This window comes from Taeniopygia guttata, chromosome 26 (assembly GCF_048771995.1).
Source record: "Taeniopygia guttata chromosome 26, bTaeGut7.mat, whole genome shotgun sequence".
NCBI classification, from domain to species: Eukaryota; Metazoa; Chordata; class Aves; order Passeriformes; family Estrildidae; genus Taeniopygia; species Taeniopygia guttata.
The window spans coordinates 3484405-3510655 of record NC_133051.1 but is presented as its reverse complement, the minus strand read 5'-3'; the positions used below and the strand labels follow the sequence as shown (position 1 = coordinate 3510655).

General features: G+C 51.2%; 1 protein-coding gene across 2 annotated transcripts; it reads left to right on the top strand.

Annotated features, from left to right (window-relative positions):
• Positions 1-71: 71 nt before the first annotated feature.
• Positions 72-26251, top strand: LMOD1 (leiomodin 1). 2 transcript variants are annotated; one of them, XM_041721218.2, is made up of 4 exons: positions 72-152; positions 1934-2037; positions 22640-24220; positions 25410-26251. In XM_041721218.2, exons 2-4 carry the CDS (start codon positions 1963-1965, stop codon positions 25434-25436), a joined length of 1683 nt encoding a protein of 560 aa, XP_041577152.2. In that variant the 5' UTR covers positions 72-152; positions 1934-1962; the 3' UTR covers positions 25437-26251. The 2 variants fall into 2 exon arrangements, with proteins under 2 accessions (XP_041577152.2, XP_030147764.4); XM_030291904.4 differs by lacking the exons at positions 72-152; positions 1934-2037 and adding an exon at positions 4376-4875.

Below are 26251 nucleotides of genomic sequence, written 5' to 3'. Positions count from 1 at the left end.
CAATGGCAGCGGAGGGCGGGACGAGGAGCGGAGTAGGGGCATATCTGCGCATGCGCCATGTCATGGCCCCGCCCCCGGCGCTGATTGACAGGCGCGGTGGCGCTGCGGGTGTTGCCGGGCGTGAGGGGAGAAATCGCGGAGCGAGGGATGCGGTGGCTGAGACGCACCTTAAATTCCATCCAGCGCCACGCCCCACTATGGGCAAGGACACTTTCTGCTATCCCAGGGCGCTTCAAGCTCCGGCCATCCTAACCTTGGGCATTTCCAGGCATGAGGCAGCCGCAGCTTCTCTGGGCAACGTGGGCGAGGGTCTCACCATCCTCACAGAAGAGGAATTCCTTCCCAGTACCCCATCTAACCCTTTGTCAGTGGGAAGCTCTGTGTCCTGTCACTCCAGGCTTTTGTCCAAAGTCCCTCTCCAGCTCTTTCAGAAACAGTACCTGTGCAAGTTGCTCCAAGGACAAACCACTCTGTGCCAAATTTAATGGAATCATGGAGTAGTTTGGGTTTGAACGCACCTTAAATCTCATCCCATTCCACCCCCTACCATGGGCAGGGACATCTTCCACTAGACCAGGGTGCTCCAGGCCTGTCCAACCTGGCCTAGAACATTGGGGTCTGAGCCCACGTCATTCCTGATGCTGCTGTGTGAGCTGGGCTAACCTCACATGTCCCAAGGGATGTTCTTGTGGTGCTGTGTGTAGCTGGGAGCTGGGACTTGACACCCCTATCACCAGGTCAGTTTCCTGGGCATGCAGATGTGGAATCCAGAGAACAGTGGCTGTGCCGGCAGAAAATTCCCAGGCAGCTTGCAAAGCTCTCGGTACAAGATGAGGGTGTTCCCTCTTGTCCCATCACTTGTCCCCTGGAACCAGATCTCTATCCCCCACCCAGCTCCACCCTCCTGTCAGGGAGCTGTGGAGAGCGAGAGTTCCACCCTCAGCCTCCTTTTCTTCTCTGGAGCCTTGCCCAACTCAGTGGTTTGCCGCCAATCTAAGTTATAAATTGCTTATTCTTTTCCACTCCTAATTTAATAGTACACACTCTGCCCTCCTGTAAGGGCAGCAAATAATTCGGTGGGTGGGTATGAAGTCTCCTCTGGAGATACTCCAAACCCACTTGGAAGTCTTCCTGTGTCACAGGTGACCCTGCCTGGGCAAGGGGACCAAACTGGATGATCTCCAGAGGTGCCTTCCAACACCAACAATTCTGGGGCTCTGGGATTCTGTACATCACTGTTCCACAGTGTGGTGGCTGGAACCAGCTTCAGAGCTTGGCCCAAGGATCCGCAAACACATCCCCAATCCCAGTTGTTGGTAGCCCATGAAGGAACAGTCAGTGTAGACATCCAGAGCTTCTCTAAGTCTGGGCTGAAAACACAAAATTCTACTGTTTTCTTTCTATAGCCCCAAGAACCTGTGGAATATGATCTAACAGGACTGTGCCAATATCCCAGATAAAAAGGACTGTTTGACAGCCAACATAAATCACAGTGAGACCATCCACTCTGAACCATGACAAGTTTGGGGTGTCCCCTGCTTCTCTCCCTGATTTTCTGCTAGTGTAGGAATATTTTCCCACAAGATATGCTCTGTGCTACCTCTGCCCGGCTCTGCAGTGCAGGGGGTGAATGCGCAGCAGTTCTGGACTTCTAGAGCAGGAAAAGATGGGTGATACTGCAGGAGAAACTTGGAGTCTCCCAGGCCACATTCACAGCTTCTTAGGGAATTTGGTGTGCAGCACCTCTCATCACAAGAATCAAGGTTCAGGAATGACAAGATAGAGATTTTATCAAGGTGTTGATAGTGATTATTTTCTGTTGAAAACCAATTTACAACATGGGAAAGTTTGCAACAATTTACGATGAAGGAAAGGCAGACAAAGAAAATTCCAGATTTCCCTTTTAAGTAGAAGGATTCTTTCTCTGGCTTAGCATTGCAGATTGTCCCTGGGGCATTCTACATGTCCTGTCCCTGGAGCCAGGAATGGCGTGCCTGGGAATTGCTTGGATTGTTCCAAGAAGTGGCTGACACAAAGGTATGATTCCTCACTACCTTTTTGTTGTGTGCTTTCCAGTTGGGAAATTAGCTTCCAATTTGTTGCTCACCTCTTATAAGCACCTGATGACTGAGCACAACAATACCATAGAAATACTGGAGGGTTGGACATTTCTAGAATAGTATAACAGACTTGTATAGGTTGGAAAAGCCTTCTAATATTATCAAGTTCAACTATTGTCCCAGGACTACCGCTAACCCAGCAAATTCCTCCAAGGGATGGGGACTCCACCACTGCCCTGAGCAGCTGTGCCAGGGCTGAGCAATCCTTTCAGGGAAGAAATTTTCCCAATATCCAACCTAAATCTCTGCTGGTGCAACCTGAGGCCGTTTCCTTTTGTCATGTCTCTTGTTCCCTGGGAGAAGAGCCTGACACCACCTTGGTCCACCCTCCTGTCAGTTAATTTCTTCCACCCCCAGACTCTATAACTCAAATTTTCCCTTCCAAAACACACAGTGTTAAAATATTTCCAGGCTTGTATCCTGAAAAGGGACCAGATAGGACCTTAGAGAGATTCAGGACTATATTAAGGTGGAACAAACATGACACTCATTTGGCTTCTTCAGGCAAAGATGGCACCAAATGGACACCAAAGACTAAATTCACTGTGGTTTCTGTTGCCCTCAGCACTGTCACAGCTGTGGCAGTGTTAGGGAAGGAGAGTTAAAGAAGATAGAAATGAACTTTTCATCAGGAACTGGAGGGACAGAACAAGGAGGAATGGCTTCCCACTGCCAGAAGGCAAGGTTACATGGGCTATTGGGAGGAAACTGTTCCTGTGAGAGTGGTACAGGTTACCCAGAGAATCTGTGGCTGCCCCTGCATCCCTGGAAGTGTCCAAAGTCAGGCTGGATGGGGCTTGGAGAAATCTGGGACAGTGGAAAGAGTCCCTGCCTATAGTAGGGAGTGGAACATGGTGAGCTTTAATGTCCTTTCCAACCCAAACCATTCCATGATTCTGTGTCTGAGGCTAGCTGAGGAAGAGAATGGCTGTGTCCCTCCTAGTGCAAGCAAGCACCAAGACCCCCTGGTTGCAGGATCATGGAAACAGAAGTGAGGGAGGTGGAATTTGCCACAGCAATGTTTAAGTTTGTGCACTTGGAAACTAAAACCAACAATTTCTTCTACAATCTCGAAAAAAATCTCAGCATGTGAGGCAGTGCTGGTGAATCATAGGAAGGATATGAGCAGGACCTGGGCACTGCAGCACTGGAGATAAAGGAAATTCTGGAATGCACCAAGAATGTACATTTACTGTCAGGATGGGAAATGTCTAGTTTGTCACTAGAAGACTGACCTGGAGCACCCAGTGCTTGTGTGCAGGGTAGGATCTGGCCAGGAAGACAGGCGGAGGAGGTGATTAGACTGAGGAAAATCCTAGGGGAGCTTGTTTTGTCAAAAAACACCAAAAGGCTCCTTGCTTGGATCATCAGAGAGGCCTGGGAGTAGGCAGTAAATATTAGGAGGATGATAAAGGATGAAGAAAACCAGTATGAAGCTGGCAGGATAACAAATGGGTACAAAATGCTGGACAGGGAGTAAAACTGCCTGTAAACTTGGAGAGAAAAGCCTGTCTCCCGTCACTGTGGGAGAACTCCCATGTGCCAGTTAAGTTTCTGTATGGATTAGGGAAATGGAAAGTTGGTGCTGCCAGCCGAAGCCCAGGCTTAGGGCACTGCCTGGACCAGGAGCAGGGGAGAGTCAGGAATTCCATCTGTGCAGAAGAAGGGATGTCTTTGAGGCTTGGCGAGGGGAAGTGGGAGTGTTTGAGGAAGAGCAGTTGCGGGAACAGCCCCTCAGGGTCTGAGGGTCGGTAGGAGCTCTGACAATCCCCGGAGGGTCAGGTCTACACAGCCGGGAGCACTCGCTACCTGCTGCCTCCACCCCTCCGATGGAATCAGTCTGCATCAGCACCACCACCTCCAGCTCTTTCCTGTGAGGCTGAGTGCGTCGGCTACCAGCGCCAATCCCGGACTGCAGCGGGATAAAGAGGAAAACTTCCTCTGGAGTGGGTGCTTCCTTGCCGATTTTAGCCAAGAGCTGTCACTGTCACAGCAGAGGCTCCCCCCATCCCTTCGTAGCCACGCTGCCAGCTTTAGTAGCCCCCCAGCTTCCGTGACACAGGCTGGGGCTGCCTCCTCCACCCCTCCATTCCCGGCCTGCCGGCTCCTGCATTTTTCCTTGTTTTCTCACTCGGTTGGCCCATTGCCTTTAAAAGGCGAAATGCTCCGGACTAAATTTGGTCATGTAGCTCTGCACAGTTCCCTGGAATGTCCTCGGGTTTCAGGCTCCTCTGATAGCACCATTCCCCGCCTCCCGCCGGGCTCCATTGGCTTCCCAGCGCCCGAACCGCAACTGGATCCTGTTATTGGCCAACTCTTGGACCGAGGGGTGTCCCCTCTGGATAACTACCGTATCTCGGGCTGCGGAGCTGCTGAGATTTAACACTTCAGCACCTGCTGCCGCTCGGGAAGCAGCCTTGGAGCTTCGGCTTCTTTTTTTTTCTCCTGCTTTGGGTACCACACAACCGCCACCGTGTCTCGCCAGCGAGCCAAGATGTCCAAAGTGGCCAAATATCGGCGACAAGTTAGTGAAGATCCAGATATAGACAATTTATTGTCTACTTTGTCTCCAGAGGAAATGGAGGAGCTGGAGAAGGAGCTGGATGTGGTGGATGCAGACGGGAGCATCCCTGTAGAGCGCAGTCAGACAAACCAATCAGAAAACTCCTCACTTGGCCCACAAAACTGTGACACAGCGCTCAACCACCACGACAAGGACACCAGGAGGCTCCTGCAGCGGGAGCACTCGATAGACGTAAGTCACATCCCCCAATGCTGCTACGGGAAAACTGGGAACACATCTCAAACCCCCCATTCCCCTGAGCTGAGTGAGGGACGAGATGGAAAACACACAACCCGAGAAAGGCGTGCACTTGCTGAGGAGGAATAGCTGTCCTGGAGAGACCAGAAAGCTGGTCCTGGCACTCTGGGAGGGAACAGGGCATCCCATATAATCCTGGCAAAAAAAAATTACTAGCAAAGCCAAACCTGTGCTGGTGCCAGGGATTTTCTCCCTGTCCCTTCTCTAACATCTCTGGGCAGGGCTGGGAGCAGAGCTGGGTTTCACAGGAGGCTGCTGGAAGGGCCAGTGCAGTGACAGCAATGCCATGGGCTGCGTTTTTTCTTTTTTTTTTTCCCCCCTCCTCCTTTGGAGATCTCTGGACTCTCGGTCCTTTCAGTTCTTCTTATGCAAAAGGTTAAACAATCTCTGATTCTTGTGGAATAAAAATGTTTCCTGCTCTGTGGAAATCACGTCAAGAAGCAGGTTTTACCCCGTGCCATTTGTTTTGCATTTTTTGTTCACTTAAAATTCCTTCTTTTAGTTTGATTTGGGTACATTTATCTTCCTCTCTTCACCTGGCAAATCCTTTAAGAGTTTGCTTGGAGCTAGACAGCTTCATGTCAGTCTTTCTCTTTGTGCTGTGCCTTAGCCAGTCCTACTTTTCTGTAACATTTATTAACCTCAGTACTAAGAATATTTGGTATGTGCTTTGTGCATAGAAGCCTTGGAAGTATCTGGTTTCCCTAGTTTTCATAGCAGGCTGAACCAAAAAATGAAAGACAGCGATTCTTCAGCAGTTGATCCATGTGGTCATGGTCTGGTTTCATGTCACAGGCAGGATTCGCATCTGCTGTGCCGGGGCAGGGCTGGAGAGTGTTGGCAGCACAAGCAGTGCCAAGTATTATGTGGTACTGCTCTGCTCAGACCCTGATTCCAGATCTATTCCAGATCACCCAGCTGTACCCTGGGTCTTCCAGCTGGGTAATCAATCTGTAACCACCCCAGAGCACTTGGAAATTTCTCTTTCTGCATATTTATGGAGCTTATATAGGAGGGTGCTCTCCTGAGTAGGTATCCTTATTCCCTTCTAAATATTGGTTTGAGTGGGAATGAAAATTGCACCAGTAGGAAAAATAACTGAAGCTTGATTCTGGAGAGCTGAACAAGGGGTTAAATTGTTCCTTCCCATCCCTGTCCTGGGCAGCCTAGGAGCACTCTCTGACTCTGAGGATAAGGAACAGCTTTTGCCTTCTATATGTGGTGCTTGACATGGGCTGAGGGACAATGAGTGCCGTGCTCCTCACCACAAGGGCTCTGCCTTGATTTCCACACCAGCAGAAAATTTCCCTTTGGTGGGGAAATGCAGGTGCTGCAGGACAAACCTGCCTGGAGAGGGAAATGCTTTCATGTAGGACCAGTCATCCCAGTGACCACTGCTTTGCAGGTGATCCCAAGAGGTGACACTAAAAATGTGCTTTTTCAGGTGGGGGAACATTTGGGTTTGACATCACTTGTGTTGCTGTTTCAGTGTTAACAGTTGAAATACGAGGGGTTGCTTGGGAATTGGCATAGAGAAGTGTCCATGACCAGGAGGAAGGGAGGAAATTTGTGAGTTTTGTTCAAAAGAGACCTGAGAAATTGCCTGGTTTAACATAGTGTTGTTTGGAAATGCATGAGAATGTATGTGCAGTGGGAGAAGACTTGGGTTGTGGAAAGGGATGGCCTGGGGAGGAGAGACACCTGGGTGAGGGTGTAGGGCTCTGGCTGGAGGGGAGGGCAGCACAGGGGTCCTGGAAAATCTCCTGCTGCTCTCTGAGTTAAGGAGGTTCAGGCCATGGAAGACAAAGCAAACTGGCAACAGGTCAAGTTTGTCAGTGGAAATGGCCCAGTTTGATTGTATTGCAGTAACTGGATAGGGCAGAACTGACTTTCTTCTATTTCAGTCCCTGGAGGCCACGGAAAAAGTATATCCTACACCCTTTCCTCCCTGTCATTGTTAGGATCTGGGATTTTTTGGACCTAGAAAATGCCAGTTTACAGTGCTGCCACATCAGATCACACTGGTGGTGGAGTAGGGCTGTCTTCTGCCATGGGGCCCAAGGATGAGGTGGGGTGACATGAGATCATCAGACGACAAGAATGGTCACAAAAAACAGCGCAGGAAGCCAATGGTCCCCTCTATCCAAGGAAGTCCCAGGGCTATGTTTTGCTGAAGTAGGGAATGAGAACATGGAGCCATCCAGGGCACCCCAGGCAGGTGCCGAACTCTCCTCCAACTGCTCAGAGCTCTGAGGTCTCTGATGACAAATCCCTCTCATGTGTCAGCAGATTTCATGTTGTACCAACCAGCACAGGCATGGTGGCTGCACTCCCACGGGGTTGGCATTCCCCCAGGGTGTGCAGGCATCACATGTCCATCCCAGCTCCTCTCATCAACAGCTCCCAGTATTCTGAAGCAGATCCAGAGGAGGTCACAGAGATGCTCTGAGGGCTTGACCTCCTCTAATCTGGAGAAAGATTGGGAGAGCTGGGGGTGTCCAGCCTGGAGAAGAGAAGGCTCCAAGGAGATACCCTGAAGAGACATCACAGACACAGGATAACATCTTGTAGATGTTCACAGGTAATTCCCACTGGAGTTACCTCGCATTCCTTCCCTGACCTTGTGCCTGTGCTTCACCATCTCCCTCCCACCCCCTGCCCTGCTCACACATCTGCTTCTGGCTTATAAGGTTTCTCTTGATGCCTTAAATTAGGAATGCCAGGCACTGTGTCTGTGATGTCTTTTCAGTAGGGAGGGACAGGAGGGCAGGTTCTTGTCCTTGAACTACACAGAGTTTATCTGTCTGTAGTTCATGGAATCATGGAATGGTTTTGATAGAAAGGGACCTTAAGGTTCATGCCATTCTAACCCTGCCATGGGCAGGGACACCTTCCATTATCCCTGACTGCTGCAAGCCCCATCCAACCTGGCCTTGGACACTTTCAGGCACGGGCAGCCACAGCTTCTCTGGGCATCTTGTGCCAGGGCCTCACCACCCTCACAGGGAAGAATGTCTTCCCCATATCCTGTTTAACCCTGCCCTCTGGCAGTGAAAAGCCATTTTCCCTTGTCTTGCCTGTCAGTCCAGGCCCTTGTCCCAAGTTCCTCTCCAGCTCTCTTGGAGCCCCTTTAGGCACTGGAAGGGGCTCTGAGGTCCCCTCGGAGCCTTCTCTGCTCCAGGTGAACACCCCCAGCTCTCCCAATCTGTCTCCAGATAAGAGGGGCTCCAGCCCTCAGAGCATTTCTGTGGCCTCCTCTGGACTTGCTTCAGAAGCTTCATGTCCTTCTTATGTCCTCCCTGCTGTTCTTCCATACCTCCTGATGGGAATTTCTGTTGTGGGACAGTGTGTGTTAGCTGGGATGTGCAGGAATCCCTCCAAAGTGCAAAATAATGTATTTTGAAGGGAAAGGTTGAGTTTCTGCCCATCTCACTGTTCTTGCCCTGTTTTTGGACTGGCTCCAGACACCTACATTGCCACCTAAATACTGGGAGAAGTGGATATATTTAGAAATATTGTTAGCTACATAATAACACAACTTCCTAGTGAGGAAAAGGGCAAACTAGGGTAACTAGGAAGCAGATCATAAACAGCTCAAAATAGACTGAGCTTTGCCCCAACCTTTCCACACTGGGCAGCCAAATTCCCATCTTGGTAATGCAGTAATAAATTAATCTTAATTTTGTCTTGCTAATGAGTGGAAGTATAGCCCAGCTCAAGGGTGGGGCTGGGGCCAGTGCCCCTCTCTGGATTTACTCAACAAGGTCCATGTGTCACGGAGGCTGGTCATAAGTAGATACATGAAGAGATGATTTCTATTAGCTCATGGCTCTTTACTGTCACAGGCAAAGGCATAACAAGAAAAATTCCAGTTGGAAACATGCTGTGAAGTTGGTGCTGTGGTATTAAACTGACAGAGGGCAGGGTTAGATGGGGTATGGGGAAGACACTCTTCCCTGTGAGGGTGGCGAGGCCCTGGCACAGGTTGCCCAGAGAAGCTGTGGCTGCCCCATGCCTGGAAATGTCCAAGGCCAGGTTGGACAGGGCTTGAAGCACCCTGGGATAGTGGAAGGTGTCCCTGCCCATGGCAGGGAGTGGAACAGGATGATCTTTAAGTTCCTTTTCCACCCAAACCAATCTATGATTCCATGAGTTACCTGGGGCACAACTGACTTGCTGTCACTTGAAATCCTTGTATCATGCCTGGGATTTCTGTCCAGAAGAGGAAAGGATGTGTGTGCCAGGGCACAGGGGCTCTGTGCAGCTGTCCCTGTGGGATGGGTTTCTCTGAGAGATGAGCTGTGTGAGGAAATGGCATCTGTGGGAGCTGGTCTAGTTCCTCTATTGCTGGTGACATCTATAAAAACCACGTGTCTGTGCAGAGAGCACAGTTATGCCCTCCCTGAGAACACCCCATCCATGGAGTCTCTTCCATGATGGTCTTAAAGGGAATTATTTTTAAAGTCACTTCCAAACATAACCATTCCATTATTCCATGATCTTTCCCACTGGCATTTGTTTAAACCTGAACACTCTCAGGGAACCTTTGCCAGATGGGATCTAGATAAGAAGAGCTATCCCATGGGAAGGATCTCCATGTGAACTAGAAGTGCCATGGGCTGGTGCTTTGTTGTACAAGTCCTCCTTAGCAGTTGCCAAGTCCACAACAGGAAGTTTTACTTTCCAAAGCATTCCACAAAATCCACCTGCAGCTGTTCTTGGCTTTCCTTGGATTCTCACCTGCCCCCCCACCACAGTGCCCTGGTGACTCCCAAAACAACAAGCACCTGATGGCAGAGGCAGCCCCTCCTTGTGATTTTCCTTCTCTAGCATCACCATCTTCCCTGGAAATGGATGCAGCCTTCTTCCCTCAGCTCACATAATCATGGAATATCCTGAGTGGGAAGGGACCCACAAAGATCACTGAGTCTAGCTCCTAGCCATGCACAGGACCACCCCAAAATCCCAGCCACAGAGAGTTGTCCAAATGCTCTTTGAATTTCACCTGTAAGGGGAGGACACCTGCATGTTCCGATCCCATCAGAGTTCCCAGTCCTGCCTCCCAACAGGGCTTGTATTGATTTGATTGCATGCAGCTTCAAGCAGGGATGGCTGGGAAGTGCAGGGAAGTTGCATGAGGGAGCATTATCTTGCTTATAGAGGGGAATCATTCCGGGGCCACAAACCCAATTTTTATGAAGATACTCATGTCATGGGTGTCTCTTTCCATGGAAGCCCAGGGACCAGCTTCCTTGAGGAGAAGACTCTGAACAGGGAATTCTGGATGTCAGGGCAGTTTTGCACAGCCAGAGGCAGATGTGCACAGCCAGGGCCAGATGTGCACAGTGTGGATGGTGCTTGTATTTTTGTCTCATGAAGGCTGAACTCCTTTCACACAGGAGAAGCAGAGGTGGTTCAGTTATATTCCAGCACCTTTTCACTTCCTCTCAGATATCCCACTCCCCAAGTGCACTCCTCTGCAGGCAAGACCTCCTCCTGTTCCAGGTCCATGCATCCTTATCCCTGCAGGCTCCCAGGAACGTCTCCATGTCCCCAAGCTCTCTTCTGGGAGGCTGGATAGGCTCCTTATGGCCTGGTCTGGATGCAGAGGGAAAAGCAGTGACCTCAGAGGGCTTATTTAATCCAAATTCTATGTATCTGAAGATGCTGGTGCCAGAGGACAGCAGGTCCTGGAGAAGGATATGTTTTTACAAGACCTTGGGAAGGTCTTGTAAAAAGTCCTGTCTTCCTTTCTGACTCTCTCAGGCTTGGAACTTGCTGCTGGGTGATTTTTAATCTAGTCACCTGATTTCCCTCTATGGAAAGTAGAGATCCTCAGCGGTGAGCCCTTCTTCAACACCACAGGCAAGCAAGCCAGGATTTAAATTTTTTATTAATGCTCAAAGCTTGTCATCTTTCCGTTAAAATATCTGGAGGAAAAAACAAGCTCTTTATTTAACTTGCTGGTTCAGACTCGAGGGAATTTGCAAATAAGGGTACAGCAGAGGTTATATCATTCCTTGAGCATCTTCCCAATTTGTCCTTAACACATGGGTACTGAAACTCTGCTCTTCTGTTTATCAGTCAGTTCTGTTGACTGCCAAGACCGTTCTTCCTCCTTTCCAAGAGTCTTCACTAATTCCCAGCTCTTGCCTTTCTTTTAGCCATGGTCTCTTTTCCCTAATCAGAGAATCTTTCTGATTGGAAAAGACCACTAAGATCATCAAGTTCAAAGAATCCCAGAATCCCAGACTGGTTTGGGTGGGAAGGGATATTGAAGTCCATCCCATTCCACCCAGCCTTGCCATGGGCAGGGTCACCGCCCATTATCCCAGGATGCTCCAAGCCCCATCCAGTCTGGCCTTGGACATTTCCAGGGATGGAATAGCCACAGCTGCTCTGGGCAACCTGTGCCAGGGTGTCATCACTTTCACAGTAGAGAACAGACCATAATATATTGTTCTGAACAGCTTCTGGCCTCCAAAAGAGGTGAAAAGGGTGGGTGACACTGGGATATCCATCAAGAGGCTTCTTCAGTGGCTTCTGGCCCAGGGAATGAGCAGTGGGCAAAGCTGTGGGTACTTCACTGGCACACAGAGAGGAATAGACATGGTAGCTTCCTTGGCTTTGCCTTCCTCCATGGATAATAGCCAGGGATATCCAAACTAGTCACACATTTGGAAAGAAACCAAAGATATTGAGCCGTTCCTATTTGGTCTTTAAAGAAGGCCACAGATGGTCCCTCCAGCTGCTCAAGTCACTCTCCAACTCCCTGGCAGGAGGGAGCAGCCAGGTGGGGGTCAGGCTCTGCTCCCAGGGTTCAAGTTGGACATCACAAAGAATTTCTCCATGGAAAGGGTGGTCATATATTGGACAGGACAGGACTGCCCAGGGCAGTGGTGGAGTCTCCTTTCCTGGAGGTGTTCAAGGAATGCCTGGATGTGACACTCAGTGCTCTGCACTGGGTTACAAGGTGGGGGGATTGGTCACAGATTGGACTAGATGATCTCAGAGACCTTTTCCAACCAAATTGATTCTGTAATTCTGTGAAATCCAGGAGATCTCTTTCATTGCTCAGAAATGAAAACTGTTGTCTGTGCTCTGGTGTTTCATTCTGAGTTTCTGAAAAAACCCCGACCCTGTCACAAGACAGATGAGCAGCAGTAGTAGGAGCTGTTAAATGATGATAAAACAGCCCTCCAAGATTAACACAGAAGCAAGAACATTCCATGACAGCTCCCAGAAGGATCTCCATTGTGGAGAACAGCTGAAAAATGCAGATCCTTCTGGGATCAGGCATATTTGAGTTGCATTCCTAAAAAAATGCTGTGAGAAAGACCTTCACAGCTGGATCGGTGTTTTTGTGATGCCCTTGAGGGCAGAAGCTTTGCTTTCCTTGTTTTTCTTTTTGTGACCAGGGTGAGTTGCAGCACAAAGTGTTCCCAGTGAAGCAGAGCTCAAGCCAAAGGCACACACAAGTCTGAGAGATCCACGGTCTATCTAAGGGCACAAGCAGGGAAAAAAGCCCAAGGATTTATAGTCAACTGGGGGAAAAAAGAGTAAAAATCTGAGTTCATAAAGCACAACTGGGATGCAGATAAATCCATGGAAGTGTTTGTAGTGTTTAACTTATATGGGCTGAGCTGGCCAGGAGGTTTAATATGTGTTTATGTTGAGCTGATAAATAGACATGGAGGAGGTGAAGAGCTGGGTCCATTATGTGTCCCTCTCTTTTGCAGCACTGTGACATCACTTGTGTGCTAAAACCATCTCAGTGACTCAGCTTCCAGCAGGACACTGGGATTAGCCGGTCATATTGCTCCATCCCACACTTTGCTGTGTGGGAATCGTGGCAGGATGGAGCAAGAGGATCTCAGTGTCAGGGCATATGTTTTGAAGTCAAGGTGTGACTGGCAGGATGGTGGGGGCAGACACACCATGGAGGGTCAAGAGTCCTGCTCTGTCCTTTCCTCTGCCCAGAATGTGGAGCAAACAGGGATAAAACCAGAAAGGAATTGGAGCTGTGGAAACAAAAAGAGCCTGTCCCAGTCATGGTGTGGCAGCAGGACCAATGCAGTGCCCATCCCCTGTGTTGGCACTACTGGTGTCACACCTTCAATCCCGGGAACAGTTTTGGTCTGCTCAGGACAAGAAAGTCTTTGAGGGGCTGGAGCATGACCAGAGGAGGGAACAGAGCTGAGGAAGAGTCTGGAAGCCCAGGAGTGGGTGAAGGAGCTGGGGGAGTTCAGCCTGAAAAAGGAGGCTCAGGGGAGATGTTCTGGCTCTGCACAACTTCCTGACAGGAGGCTGCAGCCATGTGGGAGTCAGGCTCTGCTCCCAGAAAACAAGGGAGAGGATGAGAGGAAATGGCCTCAAGCTGTGCCAGGAAAGGTTCAAGTTGGAAATTGGGGAAAAAATCCTGTATGGAAAGGATTGTAAAGTACTGGCATAGGCTGTCCAGGGCAGAGGTAGAGTCATCATCCCTGGAGGGATTTAAGAGCTGTGTGGATGTGGCTCTTGTGGACACGGGTTAGTGGTGAACATAGCAATGCTGGGGAAATGGTTGGACTTGATGAGCTTAGAGGGCTTTTCCAGCCATAGTGATTCCATTATTCTGTGATTTCCTGAGTCGCAACTGGAGAGGAGCCAGCCCAGGTCATAGAGGTGTCCTGTGCAACCCCTTGACCATGTGTTGAGCAGCCCAGGGCTTATGCACAGTATTTGGGTCAGGATTTATGCTGCGTGCTGCTGAGGACTCCAAGGGGTCTATCCTCCTGACAGGGGCACCATGGCATATGTTGGACATGCCCAGCACAGGAATGAGCATCCACACAGCCATGGCAGCCTCTGCCAAGGAGGGTGATTAGCCATTTTCTTTCTTACAGGGAATTCCCCAGTTCCCAAGAACCAGAGATGGTCACCCCTGGCATGCCTGGCTATATGCCTACTAAGTGCTCTGTCCTGGGATGCAGCTCCCATGTGGTGCCAGAGCCTGAAGAGCTGGTGCTCCATTTCCCACAAACTATTTAAGGGAATGACCAGCAAAACTGGTCTGATTTTCCAGGTAGGCACCTGGAGCTTGGCTCATCTCACTTGCTCCAGGGACCTGGAATCATCTTCCAGCACCAGGTACCCACTGCCAAGGGGTGTCTGTGATGGTTCCATGGGCTGCTGGATGGGATCCATCAGATATCTGCACCAGCAAGGGGCCTGGAGATATGCCCATCTGGTGCCAGGATGCTGGGAGCAGTGTCCTGCTCCTTGACCATCCACCACTTATGACACAGAAGATGGAGATAGGATTAAGATTTGCTCAGGCTGAATTGCAATTCTACGGTTCCTAAAAATGCTTTTTGTGGGCTTCCCACAAAGTGCACTGGGCAGAAATAAAAAACACTAGAGGTGTTTGTAGTATTAATTGCTGGCATTCCCTGATGAAGAGGAGACAACCAGGGAGAAGGTCTCATCTTGGGAATATCCAGTTCAGCCATGGCAGTGCATGGAGAAGGGCTGGGAATACAGCAAATAGAAGAGAAAAACCTGGACTTCTAAAACCTCTTTTTGTTAGATGAGAAAAAGTTTCCATTTGTCTAGTATCCAGTGGCTTTACAGATTTCTGGAAAAGGGCTGGAGCTCTTCTGTTAAAGGAAACCAAGTTAAAACATTTATCGCCTTAATTCAGGAAGAAAAAAGAGGCAAAATCAGGGCCAGAAGCTGCCCAGTCTCTGAAGATCAGCTCTGCATCTCAAAAAAATGACTTTTAAACATTGGCCTGAGACATGCAAAGACACAGTGATATTTGGGGTCAGAGAGGTCTGGGCAGAAGGGAAGGGGAAAAGCTAAGTTCCTTGTTAAAATGACAGGATAATATGTGAGGCAGGACAGGGTATGGAGTTACTTATATCTCTCTGGGCTTTAGCACACAGAGCATGGCCAGGGGTCATGTGTGTCCCAGTGCTGAAAGCTGAGGGTCCTTTCAACCTTCCTTCCTGCCAAGAGTCCAAATGTGCCAAGAGAAACTCTTGGCTGCCTGATCCTCTCAAGGAGCCCCAGGGATGTGAGCAGGGTTTCCCACAAAGCTTTCCATGGTATTTGCTCTGAGCTGAGGAGCAGGAGGGTTGTCCAGGGTGTCATAGAATCAGCAGAAGCCTCGCAATCCTGCTTCTTTTGCAGCTCTCTGGCAATCCAGGTTCAGCAGCTCCCAGGACTCAGTCAAGGACACAGCATTCTTTCTGGGAATGTCCTTGGCTCTGAGTTGTCCCTAGGCTATTCAAAACTGGCTGAGGAATGGAGGAAAAGAGCTTGGGCAGCTTGTTGTGGTTTGGCTTGACTCTAGCAATCCTCTCCAGGAGCAGGTACCCAAATACCAGGAACATCAAACAACCTGCAGCCCCCCTGCTTTTGCCCCAGCCACCTCGATGGCTTCTCCATGCAGTGGGACATTCTCAGAGGACATCCCTGTCCCTGGGGAGCTCTCACAGAGCTTGTGCTCAGCCTCCTCAGCTCCAGGATCACACTGAGGGGTGGAGGGATACTGGTGCTACGCTCATGGGCTCTGGCTGGGATTTGGGATAGGTGGCTGGGACAGATGGAATATATGAGTCCTCAGAGTCTGGCAGGTAGGCAGGTGTCTCCAGAGAGGGATGCCCAAAGTTAGAGCTGTGGATTCAATCCTAGAATCTTGTGGTAGCTTTGGAAACTTTATAGGGCTGGGCAGCAGCCCTATAAAGGGCTGTAGAACAGGCTGAAACCCCCCAGGCAGTAACTCAAGTTACTCAAGTAACTCAACCCAGTTTCCTTCCCTCAGCAGTCTGGTCTGGGATCCCTGCAGCTGACCAAGAGATTTTGGTGAATTCTCTGTCTCTGTCTCTGTCTCTGTCTCTGTCTCTGTCTCTGTCTCTGTCTCTGTCTCTGTCTCTGTCTCTGTCTCTGAGGTTGCTCCTCATCCCTGGGCTTCCCCACTTCCCCATTTTTACAGCACCAAAAGCCACTCAGGATTTGTGTGGGACCAATGGAATTGGACTGGTGTTGTCTAAGCCATGTCTTGCCAAGAGATGAACTGGAAAATGTCTCATAGGTTGCAAGAGGAATTTATTATCCCAACAGAGTCTGGGAGAGAGGAACAACCCTTTGACCTGGGCGTTATTCCCATGCCTGCACCTCTGGAGGGGTTGCAGTTGTTTTGCAAGGAGCTTGGTTTTGGGGGACAGTCTTTGGTGGTACCAAATCCACATCACAGCCAGCCAGCCTGCCCTGCCTGGGGAGCTGCCGGAAAGGAGGGAGACAGTGGGTCCCCAGAGAAGGGTCATGGTGAGCTCCAGTGCATGTGCAGAAATCACTGTCAGTCACCTTGGAGCTGAGCCTGGATTTCCCAGCAGTACAGATGATTGGGATGGACCCGATCCTGGCTCAAGCTTCCCCTGTCATGCTCCTGAGGTTCTCATATCATCACAGGTTGATGTCTCACACTCAGCTTCCAGAGGCCCCTGGAGCTGCAGGTGACATTAGAGACTGAAACAGTGTCATGGCTGCAGGTTGAGTTCACTGCTCCTGGAGCCACGTTAAGAGGAGCTGCAAGTGCAGGTTTGGCCTGAGAGCTTTTGCTGATGTGCCCTTTCCTCATGGGGACCAGCATGACTCATGTCCCCAGCAGTCACCCATACAGAGGAGCCTGTGGACTTTTGAATCATGGAATGGTCTGGGTGGGAAGGAACCTTAAAGATCATCCCATTTCAGCCCTGCCATGGGACACCTTCCACTATCCCAGGTTGCTCCAAGCCATGTCCAACCTGGCCTTGGACACTTCCAGGGATGGGGCAGCCACAGCTTTTCTGAACAGCCTGGGCCAGGGTCTCACCACTCTCACAGGGAGGAATTCCTTCCCAGTATCCCACCTATCCCTGCCCTCCAGCAGTGAGAAGCCACTGCCCCTAGTCTGTTTCTCCAGGCCCTTGTCCCAGTCCCTCTTCAGCTCTCCTGGAGCCCCTTTAGGCACAGGAAGGGGCTCTAAGGACTCCTCAAAGCCTTCTTTTTTCCAGACTGGACAGCCCCAGCTCTCCTGGTCTGTCTCCAGATAAGAGGGGCTCCAGCCCTAAGAGCATCTCTTGGCCTCCTCTGGATTCACTCCATGCCCTTGTGATCTTGGGGGGCATCTGGCTTCCCAGTCAAGCCCTCCTTGAACCCCAAGGGGGTACTCCTCTCTGCAGCCAGCACAGAGCTGTTCATGCTCCCAAGATTCCATCCTCACATCTTGTTCTTTGTCTGAGCCAAGCACATCCTGCTATGGTGAGACCATGAGGGACTCTTCCCAGGACATACCTCTGAAAATAATTGCAGGCAGGGGAAAGCTGGCCCCTTACAAAGACTAAACTTCAGCAAACACATTTCTGTATGTCTCCTCTGCCAGGGACTGATGTACCAGCAGCTGCTGAGCCACCAAGTGCCCCTTCCCTCATCTTGGGTATAGGATTTATGAATCCCTGGGTAACTCCTCTCCTCTCCTCTCCTCTCCTCTCCTCTCCTCTCCTCTCCTCTCCTCTCCTCTCCTCTCCTCTCCTCTCCTCTCCTCTCCTCTCCTCTCCTCTCCTCTCCTCTCCTCTCCTCTCCTCTCCTCTCCTCTCCTCTCCTCTCCTCTCCTCTCCTCTCCTCTCCTCTCCTCTCCTCTCCTCTCCTCTCCTCTCCTCTCCTCTCCTCTCCTCTCCTCTCCTCTCCTCTCCTCTCCTCTCCTCTCCTCTCCTCTCCTCTCCTCTCCTCTCCTCTCCTCTCCTCTCCTCTCCTCTCCTCTCCTCTCCTCTCCTCTCCTCTCCTCTCCTCTCCTCTCCTCTCCTCTCCTCTCCTCTCCTCTCCTCTCCTCTCCTCTCCTCTCCTCTCCTCTCCTCTCCTCTCCTCTCCTCTCCTCTCCTCTCCTCTCCTCTCCTCTCCTCTCCTCTCTCCTCTCCTCTCCTCTCCTCTCCTCTCCTCTCCTCTCCTCTCCTCTCCTCTCCTCTCCTCTCCTCTCCTCTCCTCTCCTCTCCTCTCCTCTCCTCTCCTCTCCTCTCCTCTCCTCTCCTCTCCTCTCCTCTCCTCTCCTCTCCTCTCCTCTCCTCTCCTCTCCTCTCCTCTCCTCTCCTCTCCTCTCCTCTCCTCTCCTCTCCTCTCCTCTCCTCTCCTCTCCTCTCCTCTCCTCTCCTCTCCTCTCCTCTCCTCTCCTCTCCTCTCCTCTCCTCTCCTCTCCTCTCCTCTCCTCTCCTCTCCTCTCCTCTCCTCTCCTCTCCTCTCCTCTCCTCTCCTCTCCTCTCCTCTCCTCTCCTCTCCTCTCCTCTCCTCTCCTCTCCTCTCCTCTCCTCTCCTCTCCTCTCCTCTCCTCTCCTCTCCTCTCCTCTCCTCTCCTCTCCTCTCCTCTCCTCTCCTCTCCTCTCCTCTCCTCTCCTCTCCTCTCCTCTCCTCTCCTCTCCTCTCCTCTCCTCTCCTCTCCTCTCCTCTCCTCTCCTCTCCTCTCCTCTCCTCTCCTCTCCTCTCCTCTCCTCTCCTCTCCTCTCCTCTCCTCTCCTCTCCTCTCCTCTCCTCTCCTCTCCTCTCCTCTCTCCTCTCCTCTCCTCTCCTCTCCTCTCCTCTCCTCTCCTCTCCTCTCCTCTCCTCTCCTCTCCTCTCCTCTCCTCTCCTCTCCTCTCCTCTCCTTCTTTTGCTTGCAAATCTGCTCTGGGCACAGCACGGTGACTATGCCCACATTCCGCCTGCTAAACAAACAGCCAGATCAATAACTGCCATTAAACCAGCCGTTTTCCACCCAAAAATGAGCTGTGGGGCTTTGGGGGCAGGATGTGAGACCCTCACTCCACCTCCAGATTTAGTCTCCCCATCCCCAGCTCTATGCCCAGCCCCATTCCTTGCTCAGTGCTGGAGCCAGTGCTTGGATTCCAGGCAAGAAGTTCCTAGTCTCCTTTGCCTTTTAAGGCAACATCTGAGTGGGTTTGAGGGTTACAAATGCTAACAAGCCATGGCAATGCTCATTTTAGTCTATTTAGAGGAAACGGGAAGGCATTTCAGTTCATCAAAACACTGATGATTAATCAACTGACTACCAAGCTGTTTTCATTAGGCTTATTTTTAAAGGTCTGACATGCTGTGTAAAAATATTCCCCTAATAAATGTGCTTGTGGCAGAGGGAATGGCACAGAGGGGGTGCAGCAGCACTGGTTTCCAGGTACCCAAGGTAAATATGCCAGTGGGCAGAGAGGAGTGAGCAGGCAGGGCTCGGGATGGTCATGAAGAGGGGACAGCTGGCCCTGGGCTGCAGGAGAAGATGTGCTGGTGGCCAGGGGGGCAGCCAGGGGTTCCAGAGCAGGGGAAAGGCTTTTCTCTTTCTGCTTTCTCCACCCCAGCCACACAGCTCTGCCACCAAGCTCCACTTCCAGATGCATTTCCAGCCTGGAGGAATGGACTTTGGCACTATCACCAGTGGTGGGCTGGTGACACCTGAGTCTGGCTCCTGCAGTATGGGCTGGGCCAGTGGGACACACTGAGAGCCCTGGGATGGTGGAAAGGCAGGATGGTACAAGGACATATTCCCTCCTGAGCACACATGGCCTCAGGCAGGGCCTGGAGCAGACCTGCTTTGGAGATGACCCCAGGCTCCAGCAAGGGATGGAGATGGGCCACAGTGACCCTTGGTTTTAGAAACACAGATCTGGTTTCTTGCCTGAACTTTTTTCCTCCTGATTCCTGTCCCTCTGCTGCCACTGCAGCTGGGCACGTGCCAAGGGCTCTCCTGAGGCAGTTCCACAGGAGATGAAGCAGCTTGAACCCCTCTCATCCCCTGTGACCATCAAGCACTTCTTCCAGTAACCTGCAGCTCCTAGATGGGATCGTTCTCATCCCAAGTTTGCTGTAAGCAAATGATCCTGTAAATGCTACCCACAGGAGCAGAAACACCCATGATGTTCACTGCATATCTCTTGCATTCCCTTGTTCCCATGACTGGGGCCCCAGTTGACTCCTTTCCCTGACTTCTCCCAGCTCTCTTTCTCCTGATTCCTTTTACCTCAGCTCTTTTCCCAAATCCCATTCCTGGCTCCAGGTCTCTCCTTCCCCAAACCTGCCCCACACCGCAGCACATGGACACGTGGCCACACATTCATGGATGGAAGCTTTAACCAGATAACAGGACATACCCAGCATATGCTGCAGCAGCTTTCCCAAGTAAGAATTTCCCATGGATTTAATTTTCCTCTAGTTTAATTTGCTTGGAGTAAACCATCACCTTCTCCAAGCATGGGAGAGGTTGCTGGTCATTCTTACCAGGGTTTTTTCTCCCTTTCTCCAAGATCTCTTCATCCCTGGCCGAAGCCTTTGCTCTTCTTCATCTTGAATGTGCCCAGGTGCTCAGGGGAGACTCAGAGCTCACCAGTGTTAGACTGGGTGAACTTGGGCTGGGATGGAGAAAGATTTTTGGAGCAGTTGGCATGAAGATGAGGCTGCTGGCTCTGACTCGATGGGTGCTCAGCCTGGGGTCACCAAAGGGTCACAGAGCCCTGAGGAGTGTAAATGTCCCTTCTCAGAGGAACCTGCAACCTGGGCACTCCCAAACACCTTGGAGAGGCCCTGTTGGGTGCCAGCAGGGGAACACAAGTGTCCTCATCCCACAGTCCTCTTGCCAGGGCTCTTCCTCCACCAAGGTGCTTCAGGATGTCACTGAGCATCTGTGCACCATTCTGGTGCTGGGAATAGACCACAGTTTGGTGAGAAGGTGCCAGCGGAGGTGGCATCACCTGCTCCCTGCAGTATCCAGGACACCTCTGGGAGCCCCATCCCTCATCCCTAGGGTGGCAGCAGTGGGAGCTCTGTGGATGCCGGGCCAGGTTCTGTACGGGTCTGGCATGAGCCTTCCTGTCCCTGTTCAGCCTTGCACCAGGAAGCCAAGAAATTGCTTAATTAAATAAACAGCTCTCTCGTCCCCAGTGGCATCTGTTTATACACCAGGTACAAACAGTCCCCAGGACTGCCCATGCACAGCCAGTTCTTTCCACAAAAATCTGTCCCTGAGGGCTGGCAGTACTGCTTGTGGGGAAACCTCTCAGCCTTATGCTGCCCCAGCATGGACACTGTGGAGCCCCAAGATGAAGAGGAGGCCAACCTGACTGCAGACTGTGGTGTCAGGATTCAGGTCTGGGGGTTCCAGGCACTGGGTGAAGCCACAGTGCTGTCCTGATCATGAGAGGGTCCAGGGAGATTGTAAAGGCATCACAGCTGCATCTCCCAGAAACATCTTCCTTCCTCTTTTCCCTGGAGTCCTAAAATTGCCCCAGCAAAGATAATAAGCCAGGCCAGTGCTGAGGACCTGCGTGTTCCCTAGCTGTGGAGGAGGGAGAAGAGCATTTCTTTGCCAAATCTTAATGTGCAATTTATGGTAGTATCCTCCACTGTGCAGCAAACTTGGTCCCAGAGTCAAGTTAATCTCCCTTCAGCCACCTGAAGCATTGGCTCCTCTCCCTTGGGAATGGATGTGTTTCGTGTCATGGAGTCCCAGACTAGTTTGTGTTGGAAGGAACCTAAAAGCTCATCCCATTCCACCCCCTGCCATGGGCAGGGACACCTTTCACTATCCCTGGTTGCTTCAAGCCATGTCCAACCTGGTCATGGACACTTCCAGGGCTGGGGCAGCCACAGCTGCTCTGAGCAACCTGTGCCAGGGCCTGCCCACCCTCACAGGGAGAATTTCTTCCCAGTATTCTACCTAACTCTGCCCCCTGGCAGTTTAGGGAGAAGGATGGGGAGCCATTTCAAAGGTTGTACCAATGCTGATGGAGACCCCTCCCAGCCCCTCAGCCTTGGTTGAGGCTGCAACGAGGCATTGGCTGTGTCCCCAAGCTGCTGGAGCTGGCTACGGCAAGCAGCAATGCCCAGGACAGCCTGTACCAAGGGCAAGGGTCACATCCTTGTAAAAATGGCCAAAACTTCCTTCTGACCTTCCTCCAGACTCTCCAAGTTAAGTCCTTCCCTCTTATGATGTCTTTGGACACTGGGAGCAGATATGCTGGGAGAACTTAATGCATTAGAAAGCTATAAATACCATGCTCCCATTTCCTCAGTTTTCTGCTTAAAAGTACAAACTGCTGTTGAAAGGAGAATGGTTTTGCAGAACCCAGGGGTGGAGTGACTACTGGGGCTTTCCCCTGCTTGCACACACATCCAGGACAGTGCAGAGAGTGTTGGGCTACCCACTGTGAAAAGCCACCAAGCATCCAGCTGGAAACCATTTAGGAAAGGTGGGAAAGTTCCTGGGATTCACAGGCAGACAGGTGCTACCTCCATCCCTAGTTATAAAAATTATTTTAAAATTTTAACTTACAGGGGGGTATAAGAGAAGGTGCCACCTACAGCTTGTTTGTTTATGGCCTGTTAGAGAGGGTGTCCTGCAAACCTCCAGAGCCCTTTGGGAGAGGGGGCTGGAGGCAGGAGAGCAGAGCTGCCTTAGAGAGCTGCAGCAGGATCTCATCACACCTGGGTCCTGCAGGCTCTGCCTACATTCAAGGCACTCAGATGCTGAACCCTTTCCTGGAGCTGGGACCTTGGTTGGGCCAAACATTCCTCTTCCAAAGGCCAGCCACAGGCTGCAGGAAGTTCCCATGTGACAGAGGTCGGTAACAGTGAGACTGGGGTGGCAAGTCTGCAGGTCAGAGGTACCTGTTTCTGTAATTCCCAGGTGTTTTTCTCCCACCAGGAAAACAGGTTGAGCAGGAATAAGGGAGACAAAAATCAAGAAGAAAAAGGAAGAGAATCTCCTTCCAAAGAACTGGCCCAGAAACAAGATACTAAAGCGGGGAAAGACTCTAAAAAGGAAGAAAGTGTTCAGAAAACAGACCTGAAAAGTAAAGCTGAGACTGAGACCAAGAGCAAAGAGAACAAAGCTATGAACGATAAAGTCAAGGCCATGGAGAAAAAGCTGATGGGGAAGGACAAGAAGGAGGAAGAGAATGGTTCAGTGTTGAAGAAGGACACTGGGAAGGACAAAAAGGAGGAAGAGAAGAGCTCAGAGTTGAAGAAAGATGCAGAGGAGGATAAAAAAGAGGAAGACAACAGTTCATATTTTAAAAAGAAATCTGCAGGAAAGGATAAAAAGGAAAAAGAGAATGTCTCAGCAGAGAAGGAGACAGAGAAGGAAAAACAAGAAGAAAACGATTTAGCATCAAAGGACACAGGGAAGGACAAAAAGGAGGAGAAAAGTTCAGAATCAAAGAAACAGGCAGAAAAAGACATAAGAGGGGAAGGTAAGAAAGAAAATGATAAAAAAGAAGAGGAAAAGGCTTCAGCTGTGAAAAAAAACAAGGCAGATGAGAATGATAAATCCCAGACAGAAGCAGAAAAGGCAGAAAAGGTGGAGGAGAAACAGGAGGCCAAGGCAGCAGCTGGGAGCCCTTCCAAGTCTTCCTCCAGCAGCTCTGCAGATCAAGCCAAGGACGATGAAGCCTCCAGCATCTTTGACGAGCTCATCGAGAAGGTGAAGAACAACGATGCTGAGGTGACCGAGGTCAATGTGAACAACTCCGACTGCATCAACAACGAGACCCTGGTGCGCTTCACTGAGGCCCTAGAATTCAATACTGTGGTCAAGGTGTTTGCCCTGGCTAACACCCGTGCTGATGACCATGTGGCCTTTGCCATTGCCATAATGCTCAAGTCCAACAAGGTGCTGACAAGCATCAACTTGGACTCCAACCACATCACAGGCAAGGGTATCCTGGCCATTTTCCGAGCACTGTTGCAGAACAGCACACTGACAGAGCTACGTTTCCACAACCAGCGCCACATCTGTGGGGGAAAAACAGAAATGGAGATTGCCAAGCTCCTGAAAGAGAACACCACACTCCTGAAGCTGGGCTACCACTTTGAGCTGGCTGGGCCACGCATGACCGTCACCAACCTGCTGAGCCGAAACATGGACAGGCAGAGGCAGAAACGCCTCCAGGAGCAGAAACTGGCACAGGAACGGGGGGAGAAGAAAGACCTCCTGGAGGTGCCCAAGCCTGGAGCACTGCCAAAGGGGTCACCCAAGGCATCTCCACAGCCATCCCCCAAGGCTTCCCCCAAAATCTCTCCCAAGAAAGGAGGGGCAGCCACCATTCCACCCCCACCTCCTCCTCCACTTGCCCCACCACTGATGATCAATGAGAACCTGAAGAACTCACTCTCACCAGCCACACAGAGGAAGTTGGGAGACCGGGCACTGCCAGTCCAGGAGAAGAACTCTCGGGACCAGCTCCTGGCAGCCATTCGTTCCAGCAACCTCAAACAGCTCAAGAAGGCAAGTGCAGGGCCAGGTGGGGCCGATGAACAGGGTGAGGGTGGGGGCTGGGGCCTGAGGTCATAGCCACTGTCACTCTGGCAGTTTCCTTCTCGGGAGTGGAGTTGTGTCCAACCCCTGCACAGAGGCAGATCCATCCCTTTGCCGAGCACATTCGGAAGGAAGATCCATCCTTTAATACCATCCTGCAGAGCAGATGGGGTCAGCAGGTTCATGCTATGGCAGAACATATAATAAGAGATCCATCCCTTGGCAGAGAGCATGACAGGTGCTGATCTGTTCCTTGGCAGAGCTCCTGTGTTGGGCAGATCCACCAGGATCCAGGGGCTGGGACACAAGGAAAAAGCCATCCATAAGTTATAACTCACTGGCCTCTTGCCGTATACAACAATATCTTGTTGTTGTGGCTGAGCCCATGCCCCTGGGGTAGAAGGTGGCCCAGGATGGCTGGAGAGGTTTCATCTGCATTTAAACAACTGAAACATTTCTTGATGTCAGCCCCAGTCTGGGCTTGACTAAGGTTTTTGGACTCTTTACATATGAGTGAGAGAGTTGCTCTGAGAGTACTGACACAGCACCTTGGGGACCAGCAGAGAGGCGTGCCCTACTTCTCAAAACAGCTAGACTGTGTTAGCCAAGGGTGGCCTGGGTGCTTGAAAGCTGTTGCAGCAACTGCCCTCCTAATACAGGAGTCCCATGAATTCACCCTTGGGTAGCACATTGTCGAGTATGTACCCCATGCAGTAATAACTGCTGGAATAAAAGAGCCTAATGCTGGTCCCAGCATGCAGCCTTGAAACCTCTCACACACTCCAGGTGGTTTTGTGTCCCTGCTGTGCTGTCCATGGGCTGGAGTGTGGGGACAGCCAGCCTGGCCAAGAGAAAAAGGTCATTGAATGGTTTGGGCTGGAAGAAACCTTAGAGATAATCTCTTTCCTGTCATGGGCAGGGGCACCTTCCACTAGCCCAGGTTGCTCCAAACCCCATCCAACCTGGCCTTGGACACTTCCAGGCATGGGAAAGCCCCAGCTTCTCTGGGCAACCTGTGCCAGGACCTCCCCACATTCACAGGGAGGAATCTCACCCCAGTTTCCCATCTCACCCTGCCCTGGATGTCGCTACACCATGTAATGACATTCCTTCAACTGCTCCCGTTGCTTGCCCAATAATGGGATGTGCTTCCCTGCAGGTGGAGTTACCGAAGCTGCTGCAGTAGGGAGCAGGAGGATTTTTCCCCTACAGCCTGTGGCAGGCCCCCATACACTCACCTTTCTCGTGACTGTTTCCATGACAATCCCTTTGGAACCTGCAGTGACCAACGCCAAGGAGCAGGGATCTCTCTGGGACACGGAGAACGGGCCGGGCCCAGCAGGACATGATGGAGGAAGTTGTATTTATTTTTTTATGGTTGTGAAGCCTTCAAGCTCACTCTTCTACCAGCACTGTGCCTCGCCAGAGATGCCAAGAATAGAGCAAAGGTCTGGAGAGCTGATCCTTATGGAAATCCACTGTCAGAGTGTAACAAAGGGGTTTGGCACCCCACTCTATCCAGGGTCCAGCCTGGGGTGAGCAAGAGTACCCCCAGCCTTGGGGGGAGCAGGGGACACCCAGACCCTCATCACATCACCACCAGGTTTCTGGGTGGCCAGCAGAGTTTTGGGATTCAGGCACAACAGTGGCTGCAGAGTCAGGGGTTCAGGCTTGACATCGGGAGGAATGGGAGGGTGGAAGAAGGGAGCAGCCAGGGAGAGAGGGGGCATGGAAGTGGTGGGACACAGGGAGCCAGGCTCGGGCCAGGAGCTCAGGGCATCTTGTACGCACCCACAGCACTGCAGGGGGACCCCCGGAACCTCAGAGCATGGAAGCCAAATGCACCTCAGAGAGAGTAGGGAAAGCACCAGCTCAAGGGGGCAGTGGATTTTGGGGTCATGTGATGCCCATCCCACCCCCCCATCCTTCCTGTCGTGACACCTTGATCATGATTTGTATGACTGCGGCCACTGCATCAGCAATAAAGCTCACCCAACGCTT

What these genes read in the sequence shown, in the direction of transcription:
- LMOD1 (XM_030291904.4), top strand. Translation starts at nt 4,615, where the DNA reads ATGTCCAAAGTGGCCAAATATCGGCGACAAGTTAGTGAAGATCCAGAT. An exon ending in AGCGGGAGCACTCGATAGAC is followed by an intron (nt 4,876 to 22,639) that starts GTAAGTCACATC and finishes TTCTCCCACCAG; the next exon opens with GAAAACAGGTTGAGCAGGAA. An exon ending in ACCTCAAACAGCTCAAGAAG is followed by an intron (nt 24,221 to 25,409) that starts GCAAGTGCAGGG and finishes GCTTCCCTGCAG; the next exon opens with GTGGAGTTACCGAAGCTGCT.